Source organism: Caretta caretta, chromosome 2 (assembly GCF_965140235.1).
Source record: "Caretta caretta isolate rCarCar2 chromosome 2, rCarCar1.hap1, whole genome shotgun sequence".
Taxonomy (NCBI): Eukaryota; Metazoa; Chordata; order Testudines; family Cheloniidae; genus Caretta; species Caretta caretta.
This window is the reverse complement of record NC_134207.1, coordinates 154,394,766-154,408,996: the sequence shown is the minus strand read 5'-3', so window position 1 is coordinate 154,408,996 and position 14,231 is coordinate 154,394,766. Positions and strand designations below refer to the sequence as shown.

General features: G+C 40.1%; 1 protein-coding gene across 3 annotated transcripts in view; it reads left to right on the top strand.

Moving 5' to 3' along the window:
• LOC125631940 (dynein axonemal heavy chain 5) overlaps nucleotides 1-14,231 on the top strand; it is a 286,700-nt gene that overhangs the window by 161,072 nt on the left and 111,397 nt on the right. For all 3 annotated transcript variants that reach the window (XR_012667111.1, XM_048839434.2, XM_075125496.1), the window contains exons 56-60: nucleotides 186-340; nucleotides 2,099-2,763; nucleotides 5,439-5,719; nucleotides 8,056-8,271; nucleotides 13,198-13,365. Coding sequence is in view for 2 of the 3 variants with exons in the window: in XM_048839434.2 (XP_048695391.2) it covers nucleotides 186-340; nucleotides 2,099-2,763; nucleotides 5,439-5,719; nucleotides 8,056-8,271; nucleotides 13,198-13,365 (1,485 nt within the window). In the remaining variant the exon portion in view is untranslated. The remainder of the gene's footprint in view (nucleotides 1-185; nucleotides 341-2,098; nucleotides 2,764-5,438; nucleotides 5,720-8,055; nucleotides 8,272-13,197; nucleotides 13,366-14,231) is intronic.

The window sequence follows — 14,231 nt, the reverse complement described above, 5'->3', positions numbered from 1 at the left end:
CCATTGAAGTAAATGGGAGCCTTTCCATTGATTTCATAGGGCATTGGATTGGTCCCTGAGTGGACATCAGGTGAGGATCTGGCTCCAAATGAAGGCAGTCACTAACTGATGAGTTTCTACATGAAGATGATAGACAATATTTTTTTTTGTCTTTACATCATTTTAACAATGTTTTCTTTATGCAGGATGCAATGATCCATTTGGTTAAAATATCCCGAATTATCCGTACTCCGCAGGGAAATGCCTTGTTGGTTGGTGTGGGTGGATCTGGAAAACAGAGCCTGACCAGATTAGCATCATATATTGCTGGATATCAGAGCTTTCAGATTACTCTAACAAGGTAACACAATGCAATAAACACAGACGTTAATATATTGGTTCCTTAATCTGCTATGTAAATTAACCATTTACAATTAATTTCAAATAGTACAAAGCCTTTCAAGCATTTCAGCCTGAATTGTAAACTACATTTTTCAGCCAAAAGTGCACGTTGAGATGCACATTTGGCAGATGGCAGAACTGGGTGGCTGTTCTGCTGCCTTAATAATACACGGAGATACAGTAAAAACTTTTGGCAGAAAGCCTTTCTTCTTCCTTTAAGTGATTCTGGCCCACAGTGTTCCCCTATAAAATCCTATTTAAATCCTGCTTCAAAAATCTCTCACTTTAAAATGACCAGACTGAATACTTCATTAGGTCTCTCTGTGCAGTATCACTTGTAAATAAACACTTCGAGTGAAAATCGTGCAACTGAAAATCTTGCAACTTGGAGCTGTACCCAAGGGAAAGGGAAAAAAGACATGTCAAGCCCCTCTAACCTTTCAGAGAGGTAGAAAAGAAACAGACAGCAGGAGAGAGATCGGCTAAAAGAAAGAGAGAAAGCAGAGAAACAGGTTCAAGACAGCACAGAATTAGGTTCAGGACAGCACAGAATTTAGCTCTATATCTGTAGGATTCCATTCAAATCCATGTGATGAAAAAAATATTTCATAAACTTTCAGGAATGGATAAATGTTGTGGTGATCAGTATAATACAAATTACTGTAATAACTATAGTCACTAAGTGTAGACTAAACGGATGGATTGCTTCAGGTGCCCCGCAGTGGCAGAACTGGCAGTAGCTACAGGGCAATGTTAATATTGTGAAGGAACTGCAGCAGAACTTAGAAATGTTTGCTGGGTAATTGATTTAACCTTGACTCAGAGGTTTGTTATGAAGTGCTTTAGAATTAGTTATGTGGATATTACAAGTATTATTTATTAGTTTTAGAAGGCACATTAGAAACCAAATGTTCATTTCAAAGATGAACTGATAAAGGAAAGGGGAAAATATTAATTTCAACTTCCATTGGTTAAAGATACAATGGATAAAAAGACCAGTTTATGAACTATTGACCTGATATTGAGCCATCTGAAATCAATAGCAAAATGACTGTTGGCTTCGTATGGACCACAGTTTTACATATTTGATGTGTGAACAAGCTGAGTCCCTCCTCTGTTGTCAACAGAGCACATAGACCCTGAGCTAGTGTCCAGACTCATCCCTTTTTGGAGTTTGGCATAATTGTTAACTCAAAATGAATAACACAACATAAACCTCAGCCTAAGATTCCACCTTAAGCTTGGATGTTCCTAGGGCTTTCCTTTAAGGATCCTCTCAGTTCTAACTCTCAGTTGCCCTAAAAGACAATCCCACATTCTTTATGTCTTGGTTAGAAGTAATTGGACCCATTCTCCAGTGTGACTCAGCAGTAGTTACCTTGAATCTTAATGAAGAACTTTAGCACCTGAGTCTTAGTGACTCATCAATGCAGTCCCACATTCCTAGACAGGGTCTTAGTCTTTCCACCCTATTAAAGGAGGCAACCCCATTAATTTCAGCGAAGTTGCCCCAGTTTTTGCCAGTGCTGAATTTGTCCAAATGGTGTAAGAGAACCTAACATAATGCAATAGATTGTGTTTGTGAAATGAGATATTGTAAATGAATTTCATATTTATACATTTTTACCTAACTAGATTGAGCCAGAAAATATTAAATTGTTTCCTGAAATGATCTATTTATTTTGTTTTGTCCATCTTTAACCCTTCCCTATCTTAGAACGTATGGCATTAATAACCTTATGGATGATCTGAAAATTCTGTATCGCACCGCTGGACAGAAAGGACAGGGTATTACCTTTATATTCACAGACAATGAAATCAGAGATGAGTCTTTTCTTGAGTACATGAACAATGTTTTGGCTTCAGGTGAGGTTTCCAGTCTTTTTGCACGAGATGAAATAGATGAAATTACACAAGACCTGATATCTGTGATGAAGAAAGAGTACCCAAGACGTTCTCCTAGTAGTGAAAATCTCTATGACTATTTTCTCACTCGAGTTCGCAACAATTTGCATGTGGTTCTTTGTTTTTCGCCTGTCGGGGAAAAATTCAGAACTCGCGCACTGAAGTTTCCGGGTTTGATTTCAGGATGTACTATGGACTGGCTCCAGCCCTGGCCTAAAGATGCTCTAGTAGCTGTTGCACAGCATTTTTTAGCTTCCTACAAAATTGAATGCACAGATGGAGTAAAACAAAGTGTTGTTAATGCTATGGGAACGTTTCAAGATCTTGTAGCTGAACAATGTGTTGAGTACTTCGAACGATACAGGCGTCGAACGTTTGTGACTCCAAAGTCTTATCTGTCATTCATCAGTGGCTACAAAACCATCTACAGAGAGAAATTTGCTGGTGTGGGAAATTTGTCTGACCGCATGAAAACAGGTACAATATACTTTTTTTTAGAAAGAGATATGTATATACACTGTATAATAGATATAAGAATAAAGAGGTTGCATTCCTGCTCTAAATGCAAAAGTCAACTCATCCTTAACTATAGAGTCCAGAGTCACAACTGGTGCCTCCATTTTATAGTGTGTGTGTGTGTGTGTGTGTGTGTGTGTAATTATTCCTTTGTGGTACAAGAATTTGTTTTATGTACAACTCTAAAGTTCACATACTTACTTTTTAAATGTAATAAGTAGCAATGCTTTTTTGGGGTATAAGGAAGATTTTTGATGGTCAGGGAGGACATAAGAATATGAGAGCTGAGGTGATGAGAAAGGGGACATGGAAGGCAGAAGGATGGAGGAGGAGTCAGTGAATGATGCAAAGCTTGGGAAAGAGGGTCTGGAGAAGCCCCCAGCGCTTCCATTTTGCTCACTCCTACTACCCTTTGTGCTTCCTGGTGGTTCTGTTCCATTTTGGCTTGTCTGCGGTTGTGGGTGTGGGCAAGATTTCACCCTATAGGGTAGATCAGTGTAAGTTTCCAATCCTGCTCCCATTGCTGTGGATAAAAAATGGAGTGGGACCAGAATTGGTCCAAAGTGAATTGTATATAACATTCCACTCTTAGATCTTGCACAGCTTGACATATCCTTTAGATCTCTCAAAATGCTGAACATGTCAGAGACCATTATTATTTCTAAAACTCTTTTGTACTGGATGGGGAATTAATGGTTTTGATACCATTAAAACCTACGTTGCAAAATTAACATTTTATGGAACGGTAGTATACCATTAATAGTTACTCTTTTATACAAAGAATCTGAGTCACCGCATTTCAAAAAATTATCCTGTTTGTATAGATTTAAATGAATTGAGCTCATTTCGATTAGCTAGGCAGCTACCATAATTGGTTTTCAGTTATATTGTACAGTGTGCTTACAAAACACTTGAAATTTTCGCTTCATTAACTTTGTATGTTTTGTAGACTACAAGTGAATTGTAAATTGATATTAATTAACAGATAAAAAACCCTTTGTTCGCTTTAAGTTAAAACTGCTACTGTGGATGTATTCCAAGAAATGGTACTGCTAAAAAACCCCCAAAACAGATTATGCATTTAAAAGTATTGAAATTAACAACCAAAGGAAAGTAGGTAAATATTCAAATACATTCACAATTAATAGTCTGTTAAATAAATATACCCAGGTAAAATTTCCAAAACCAAGCTTAACTGTTCCCAGAGTTCCTGATCAGCATTCATCCTAAAAATCTGCACCTATCCATTCTACCTCCATAGTCATTTCCAATATGGACTACAAACTCTCACAAATAATCATCCAAAGGTTTCAGAGTAACAGCCGTGTAAATCTGTATTCGTAAAAAGAAAAGGAGTACTTGTGGCACCTTAGAGACTAACCAATTTATTTGAGCATAAGCTTTCGTGAGCTACAGCTCGCTTCATCGGATGCATACTGTGGAAACACTTTAGATAAGCTATTACCAGCAGAAGAGTGAGTTTGTGTGTGTGGGGGGGGGGGTGAGAAAACCTGGATTTGTGCTGGAAATGGCCCAACTTGATTATCATACACATTGTAAGGAGAGTGATCACTTTAGATAAGCTATTACCAGCAGGAGAGTGGGGTGGGAGGAGGTATTTTTTCATGCTTTTTGTGTGTATATAATAAGATCTTCTACACTTTCCACAGCATGCATCCGATGAAGTGAGCTGTAGCTCACGAAAGCTTATGCTCAAATAAATTGGTTAGTCTCTAAGGTGCCACAAGTACTCCTTTTCTTTTTGCGAATACCGACTAACATGGCTGTTACTCTGATACCCCTATAGATGGCCGGTGGATGGCTACACAAATGCAGAGTTATCCTTGTTTGGAGAGTATGCAAAGTAATGGTTTATTTGTGAGGTTTTTTTACACGTGATTTTTTTGTGTCTGTTTCTCTCATTGTTTGTTAAAAATGTGGAGCCAGTCCAGAGCTCAGGAGCATACTGTCTGTCTCTAGCTGCCCCCACCTCCCCAGATTTCCATGTAATGCTGAGCTTAGGAGCTCAACATGGTCCGCTGCATCTCCTGAGCTCCACAAGTCTCCAGGCCTCTCTGCTTTGCCCTGTTCTATGGAGGTTAGGAGCAATCTAATGAGTTCCTGTTTCTCCTTGTGTCTAATGGATTTATAAAGTGCCTGTCAGGTCGTATGAAGTTTATAAAACTGCACATCACAATACTAAATTTTAGCAATGTTTGAAAATCTCGCTTCATATTTCTGTGCTAATATTAAATTAAATGGCTGTTAGCCTGAATGAGTACCATTATGCAATGTGGTCTGATAGATTTAAGGAATTAAAAACATGCATAAAAAGAAAATAAATATTTAAAATTAGTCATCCAAATCCATATTTAGGAACCTGAGTAAGTGACCCTGGAGCATGATTCTGATGTCCCTTACTCCAGTGAAAATCAGAGGTAACTCTAGGGAAATAAATGAATTTATACAGGTGTAAAACAGGTTTACAATAAGTGAGATCAGATTTCAGGTCACTTACTCAGGTTCCTAAATATGGATTTGGATGACTGGTTGTAGGCACCGAAGTTTGAACATTTAGGCTTACATCTCACTTTTTCCTGATGCATAAATATACTGTCATAATTTGATTGAAACAGGTCTTGCAAAACTCATGGAAGCTGAGATTTCAGTAAACCAGCTGTCCAAAGAACTGGCAGTGAAAGAGAGAGACTTGGCTGTTGCTTCTAAAAGAGCTGATGGCGTTTTACTGGACGTGACTATGAAAGCCCAAGCTGCTGAAAAGGTGAAAATGCAGGTCCAAAAGGTGAAAGATAAAGCCCATGCCATTGTAGATGAAATTGCCATTGATAAAGCAGCGGCTGAGGAGAAGCTTGAAGCTGCAAGGCCTGCACTGGAGGAAGCAGAGGCAGCACTGCAGGTTAGAATTGAATTGATCCCATGACAACGCATACGGATAATGAGCGTAATGATCATTATATGTGGAACCTAGAGCATTTAATTCTGTTTGTCCATCTTCAGCAAGGCAAATCAGAATGCTGAAAATGCATAAACGGACAGGTTCCAGTTGCCATATTAATTGTGAGTGAGATACAAGGTCCAGAGACTGCAGTTGAATCATCCGGACACCTTACACTAAACACAATCACATACTACCCTTTGGGTTAGATTGAACCTAGCTTGGCAAAGGTGCCCTGGGTGAGATTTAAAAGGCTGTTTTCTCATCTTTCACTCCTAAGCAGAGGCCAGTTGCAATCTCAGTTTTGTTCTTCTGACTGGCAACGTCCAGAGGGCTCTGGCACTGGACTGCTAACCCCTGTGCAGAAATCCTAAAGGCTGGGGAAGGGAGCAGAGAAGTAAAGGTGGGCAATGCTTCTCCCACAATCAGGCAGCAGAGGTGGGCTCCAGGGGAGAGTGCACAGTGTAGAAAATGCTGCTTTTGTGTGCATTCCCTCAGCACACTTTGGCTATATCTTCAATGTGTTGCGCTATGTGTAGGCTGCTGAGTCAATGTAAAGTGAGTCGTACCCATTCTACGCTTCTGAAGTGATTCTCCTTCTGTACAAAGTAGGTGCAGTGACAGTTGCACTGGCTGCCTCTGTGTGCTGAGGTATAAACTCAAAAAGGGAGGCAGGTAGCCACAAAGGGATATAATGTGCAAAAATGTACACTGCACTGATTCTCTGGCTAGTGTCTAGATAAAGCAGGTATAAGTGGTGGGTGTAATCTAGAGTAGCCACAAGTCTGCTTTTATCACAAGTGCAAAGCTGGTGTACAGGGACCCTGCTCAATAACGAGTCCTGGGAGTGCCATTCTTCTTGTCTACACTCAACTGACGTTCCCTGGTGAGACGTGTCTCTTTTCATATTCCCTATCCTGTATTCTCATTTTGTATAAGATTGATGCCTGGCATATAGTCCGTGGAAATAGCAATCTGTTTTCCTGTGTGTATGGCAGGGAGAGTGTCAGATAGCCGAGGGGTTGGCTAAGGCTGGAGCAGGGGCAGGAACAGGCACAAACTGGGGCAGGAGCAAGCTGCATCTGGAGGAGTCTGTCAGAACTACCAGGTAGTGGAGAATCTCCCAGCAAGATAGCAACATTGAGGAGACTGGAGTGTCTGCTTCCATTAGGAACTTTTATACCTGCTTGTGGATTGGCTGGGCCTTTGTTGATTGGCTTGCCCCTGTCATAGGCCCTGCAGGCAGTTGCCTCTGATGACTCACCAGCTCAGGCTCAGGGATGACTCATGCATCCAATGAAGTGAGCTGTAGCTCACGAAAGCTTATGCTCCAATAAATTGGTTAGTCTCTAAGGTGCCACAAGTACTCCTTTTCTTTCATCACAGAGAGTTGCCCACAGGCAGCAGCAGCGTGTTTGTGTAGGTTCAGCATGTAAAAGTCACTCAGGACAAGAGCTGGTTGGGAACTTTCCTCCGGAATGATTTGCTGATGGAAAATGCAGTTTCTGCAAAAATCAAAATTTTTGGTAAAAAATATTTGATTTTCCACCTGGAAAATTAAAATGTTTAGTTTCATTCGACCTGAATTGGAATATTTCATTTTGCTGAACTGATCTGAAATGTGGTAAGATTAACTAATCCAGGGGTTACAATGCTCCAGAAAGCCACTGCTGCAGACAAGAGAATGGACAGAAGGGAATAGGGTTGTCGGCTGCAAGGCCCACTCATTTAGCTCCTCCCCTTGCACAAAGGATGTCTTATCTTCACTTGTGCACATAGGTGCTGGAACTAAGGGTGCTGGGGGTGCTGCTGCACCCGCTGGCTTGAAGTGGTTTCCATTATATACAGGGTTCACAGTTTGGTTCAATGACTCTCAGCACCCCCTCTATACAAATTGTTCCAGCACCCCTGCTTGTACATTTATGAAGTTAAAACTATGGAGAATCAGGTACACCAGAACTGCTTGCAAAACTGCAGCTGCAGTGCTTATTTTACAGATACAACTTTAAAACAAGTCAGTTGTGTCTACCTGAGGCACAGAACTTCAGGGAGGTGCCACCAGTGTATAGCACCTCATCATTACCGCCACTATCCATCATGGGTAGTGGCTAAGCCACAGTCTTGCCCTTTATGTAAAAGGCTAAAAGAGATACACTACAGTTTGAATTTTAGTTACATTATGTTGGATTCAAAGAGACATTGGTCCCTGATGGAGACAGTCATTAATTCTCATGCACTTCAGTTTGCAAAGGATAGATGCTTAAATAAGAGGGTCATTTTCTTTTGTAATTTTTCAGACTATTAAACCAGTTGACATTGCTACTGTTCGCAAACTGGGTAAACCTCCTCACTTGATAATGCGGATCATGGATTGTGTGCTACTTCTGTTCCAAAGAAAAATTGATTCTGTGACAGCTGACCCAGAACGAACATGTGTGAAGCCATCATGGAATGAAGCTCTGAAGCTAATGAATAATTCAGGATTTCTCAGCATGTTGCTTACTTTCCAAAAGGTAACAACTAAATTACATCATCATTCCTCATAACACCCTTATAGATCCACATGAGCATGCCCTTTGTGTTTATATTATGTATAATTCATAGTAGCTGTAGTTCAAACATTGACCTTATTAAAGCTGTTTGGGGCTTTTTATAGTTCATAGCTTTCACATTCAGTAATGTAAGTAAGCTCATTTCTTTTTCATTGATCATTATTTTTATAGTCCTTTCTGCTGAAGAGAGATGGATGGCTCAGGAGTCTAGCAAGGGGGTTGCACTGGTAGGCACAAATGTCCCAAGCAGTGGTCAAATCCTGAAATCCTTACTCTGGTTTGATTCAGTTCTTACTCAGGCAAGCTCCTATTCTTTAATGGGACTTTGCCTAAAAAAGAATGGATTGAAATTTGAGTAAGGATAGCTGGATCTGGACTACTGTTTTTGGAACAGGCCACAACATCCTACTATTCATATCATTATGTTACCAGAACTGTTTGCATACATGCATGTAAGGTCTTGTCTACGCTAGAGAAATTTACCATTCTAAGAACTGCTTGGTCATCCTAAAAGCTTGTGAAATGTTTCACATCCACAACAAAAGTGTTCCAAATGGTCTGCATGTATTCAAGGAACCATTCTGATTATACTTGCTTTCAGCAAGTATAGGAACTGGTTCAGTCTTAACTGTTTCATTTTGAACCATTTTAGTGCCAATGTGGATAGAGGTTTCTGGCATCCTAGCACAAATCATTCACACATTGTCCTTCCATGATTGTGCTGCAGTGCACCAATCACTGCTCAGATGCCTGCACTTGATTTTCTGCATTCCACTGCACAGAGGTCAATTTGACTGGAAGCAACTTACTCACAGAAATATCTCTGCACACACTATGGAGCTCTGCTATGTGAGCTATTTCAAGGGAAGACAACTTCTACTAGCAACAGATCTGCAACAGCTTTTTCTCATCTCACAACAATGTCCCAAAGAAGACAGTTTATATGTATGCGCCCAGCTGGCCAGAGGCCAACACTTGGGTCCTGATTGTAGTGTGAAGAGGAAATCTAGAAGCAGCAAGGGAGAAAAAAACGTGTGTTTAACTGGATGTCTGAGTGACGTTTTGAGCTTAATGTAAACCAGAGAAGCAGTTGATGACAGTAAAAATTAAAAGCCTGAAAGTCGAATATAAGAAAGATAATCACAACTACTCTGGGTCTGGGCAGAAAATCTTCCCTTTTTTACAAGGAGCTTAATTGGATTCTGAGGTTTCACCCTCAACCTGAGATGCTGTTGAACACAAGTAAAAAGCCAGGTGGAGTGACTGTCTGGGGAAAGGACTGCCTCAAGGAGCTGGGAAGACCCAGATGCTGTGGAGCTAGGCCTGGAGCTGTGGGGATCACAGAATCTATTTGAGGGGAGCCAGGATCCTGACACAACTGCAGACTTAGTAGACCTGGACAGGTTTTAACCATGGTTTCTGAAATGGTGCTAACTACACTTTATCCTTATCTGCATGTCAAATTAAATTAATTTCAGCACTGCTTCAGATGCACACTTGGTTGATGCCTGTTGTCAATAATGGGTAATTTTTGTAGTGCATGGAGTCTCCACTCTCCTTTCATCCTCAGTAGTGGTGGTCCCTCCCTCCTGAGGCATATCGGCAGGGCAGCATGAGGAAACTTCAATTGCACCTGTTCAGCCATATCTTGTCATGGACCAGGAGGAGGGCGGTCAGGACTAGTGGTTGGAACAGTGGCGGTGACAGCCAGAGTCAAGAACCAGAAGCCAAGTCAAGGGCCAGAGACCGTGTCAGAGGGCTGGGACAGGGCGAAGGCGGGACTGGAGCATGGCTGGAAACAAGGCAGGAGCAGAGCTGGGAGTAAGGCAGGAACGAGGCAGATGCAAGAGAGATCACAATTGTGGGTGAGTGCATTGAGCAGTTGCTGTCCAAGTGCTACTGCTGGTCTTAACAGCAATCCTGGCAATGGCACTCAGTCAGTCAAGTGATCTGGTTAACCAGGGCTGTAGTTAGCCAGTTGATCCCAGGCCCAGCTACATGCCCTTATTCCTGACACCTCTGTAGGCAGTCAGTACCTAGGACTCTTTATCTGGTATCTTTCCCAAACTCTATAATCACTGAAAGTAAAAAAGAAGAAAATGAGATTAAAGACAATGAGGCCTGATTATGCACTCCTCTCTCAACTGAAACTCCTAATGAGTTGTCCTGTTCGTCACTTATTAATACTATATATGTTCCGAGTGGTAGTTCTCAATGCATTTAACTTTACTCCAAGGAACCAGAACAACTTCTATCAGAATGTCTAAATTCTTGTTGTAAGTGATACTGGCAAATGGAATGAAAAACACTGGAAAACATCTTCCATTTTTGATTAAGTGATTTTCTTGCCTTCTTCTTTCCTTACTCTGAATTTCTGCATTAGTGTATATAGTGGTGGGGAAACCTCATAATGTTTGGATTTTTGAATTGGTTACAATGCTACATCTGAGCCATTTGATGTAAATCTTACTTTTTGAGAGATTTTCCTTATCGCCTGGTTTTGTCAGGGCCAGGAATGTCAATTCAGGTCCCGGATGGATTTTAGACATGCATCTATTTAAAAGCAAAATTATTAACTGCATGTTTCAAACCTCTAAATAGAGATTTAGACTGGTTCTTATTCCACCTATGCTAGTTTGCTAAACCCAAAAATTGAATAGGAAGAAATAAAATCTAGATATTTTTCAAACATCCAAATTTCAGCAAACTTTCCTCATTATAATGTAACTAAACCTAATTTCATCTATTTTCATGACTGTCTTTGTAACCATTACATTAGCTAGTGATCTGTCAGGAGCAAGGCAGACATTTCTGTCAAGTACCTTCAGAACAAAGATCTATTACTTTGATGCTATGAATAGGAGGGTGATTTTTAGACTCATTAAAATAAGCATATTAATAAATTGTCTGTAAAATAAAGTTTGAAACATTTAATACTTCCTCCATTAAACAGTCATGCCTCCCACATATATGCCTTACCAGTACATATTATATTGTTTAAGGGGTTAGTTTCAGTTTTTTCCATTATTTAAATAATTATATAAGGACCACAATCATCATTTCTTTATTGATTTGCCTTTTAATGTTCTCTATAGTTTGTGAGAAAAAATTAGATTAAAATAATGAAATGGAAAGTTGAAACAAATGCCTTTTAAAATTTAGGATCAGCATCAGTATTATCAGCAATCCGTGTAGAGCCAAGTAGGGCTTTCAAGATTAAACCCTTTGTTGGTACAGATGGGGCCATGTTGCAGTGGGGCTGCAGGAGGAATTCTGGCAAACTGTGAGGAGAAGCAACTCCACTACCCATTAAAAAGGATGAAAGGGTGCAGCCTGCACTTCCCTCAACACTGGTAGGTTTGCTAATAAGTGTGATAAGTGGGTGTGGCCATAGTCCTCCCCTCACCCATCATTCCCTGCTCCTTTGGGGAGGCTTGCATCAGCCAAAAAGAATGCATTCGCTCCCCAGTCAGATTGTAGCTGGCCTCTGCACAGGTGCGAAAAGCATTCTTCCCTCCTCCTGGTGCATCCATATTGAACTAGAAGCGATCTCGTCTTTAATAATTTGCTTCAATTGTTTGTGTTCTGCTTTCAAATTCAAGCCTACTCTGCAAAATCTGATAGGTTGCTAATTTTTTTCAACACACTCTGAGCACTGAATACAGGGGAAAGTTCAAAAAGAAAATTAAGAACATAAATCGATCTCTTTAAAACTGGTGTTAAATTATTGAAGTCATGTGGATATAAATTCTCCACCATCTTTCTAGAGCAGATCCCAAGCAAAACTTTGACTAACTTAATCCTATGTAGGTACAACCTAGATTTAAAAAAGAAAAAAAACAGTGTAGAGCACCATATTCCAATACCGAGTGAAATATAAACCCAAATACAATACTCTGGGTGCAATAGTAATATAAATGATTAATAATTAAGAGGGATATTTAATATAGGCTGGTAGGTTTCAGGAGAGAAGCAGAAGAATGAATTTGTGTGCTTGGGAAGTACACTTAGTGCAATTGGAGAGAGATCTGGAGAATTGAAAAGAGGGCCAGCAATTAAGTATCAAACTGAAAGGAAAAGTGTATGCTGCATGTATTTGTTCCTGCCTGCTCTGTGATTTGGAAATGGTGGGTCTTATGGCGATCTAAGAAAAGGAGATACAGATAGTTGAAAATAATATACTGAGGAGAATGGCAGACAAGCAGGGGGTAGACAGAGTGTGCCTGGAAGAAATTAGGGGGAAGATGAACTTGGGACTCGCAGTGATAGACAGGCTGAAGAGTGCATACTTGAAGTGGGCTAAACATGTGATAAGAATGGAAGAAACCAGCAAAGAAAGAATGGGAGGAAGAGGGCAGCAAGAAAAGACATGGAAGACTGAAAATACGATGGAAAGACTCTGTCAAGAGAAGTTTGAAGAGAATACAATGGAACACCAAGACCTGTGAACCTGTGCCATGGACTGGCAGGAGTTGCGAAGAACTGTGGGCACCTCCTGCCCCATGTAAATGGGAAAAGGAGTTGAAAAGTGAAGTGATTTAATACACATATAATGGTAAATCACTTTTTTAAGAAAAAACATTTTTTGAAGAACAATATTATTTTACAGTCATGTTTTTAAAATAAGTATAATTATGCACACTGTAAAGTGATTATTATTTTGGTAAGGATCATATGTTCATACTGCATGTTTGCCTGAAAATTAATTGGTCACAATCATGTAATTGAATTTATAATTTAACTTTATCTTTAGAGTTCTTGCAAATAAACTCCTCTAATTACAGTTTTTTGGCTTTACAATGGGTTCTACTTTTATATGCATGATAAAATGATGTATTGTGTTTTGTGTGTGTATATATAAATATATATATATTTTTTATTAAATAGGATTCAATTACAGGAGAGATTGTGGAACTGCTACAGCCTTATTTAGACATGGAAGATTATAATCTGGAGACGGCTAAAAAAGTTTGTGGGAATGTAGCAGGTCTGTGTTCATGGACACAAGCAATGGCATACTTCTACAGTATTAATAAAGAAGTCCTTCCCCTTAAGGTATTTCATATATTTATTTTCCACCAGTGAGAGATGGGTTAAAATGCTAAAACACATGGGTAAAAATAACTTCTCATCACGTTTGAAATAACTAAACTATTTACTTTGAAAGAAACTATGTTAAAAGAACACTAAGGTTGGAAAGTCAAGCATTTAGAAGTTGGGAAATGCCAGAATTAAGTTTGCTTGTGCAACTTTAATTCGACCTCTGATGCATATATGTTATAATATAGACTTTAACTGCATGATCACATACTGTTTTTTAGACAGAACCCCGCCTCAGGCAGAGCCCAGCTTCTCCTTCTCCTTCACTCTGCTTGGGCTCCAGCATGGAAAAATATTGAAAGTACAGTGTCACAGTGGCTCCCTGCTGATGGGCAGGCCCCAAATACAGAGGGGAAATGGGTACACTTTACCAGGGCCCAGTCCAAGGGAGGTGCTCAGCCAGAAGACCACAAGCCCATGACCATGACAAAAAAAACTTTAATTAGCGTGTCTGTGTGCGTTGGGATGTGGGCCTGTGTTATGAGTCTCCCCTACGCCTAGTGAAAGGTTGTTTGTGGCTTGCTGCTAGGAAGAGCAATTGCAAGGAAATTACTGCTCAGCCTCCACAGCCTTGGTATGGAGCATCCTCTGTTCAGTTCTCATGTATAAGCTGTGAGGAGCTGGAGCATGCTCGGTGCAAATGGAATCTTTGGAGAATTTAGCTGCCAAACTCTAACAAATCTCTCCTGAGCATATGTGAGATCTTTCAAAGGCTTACTTGGGCAAACGTGGGTGGTTTTTCACTTTGATGGAAAAAGATACATTCCTGATACCAGAGTGCCTCTGTGCCAAATTTCAAGTCCCTTCTCCAAAGTATGGAG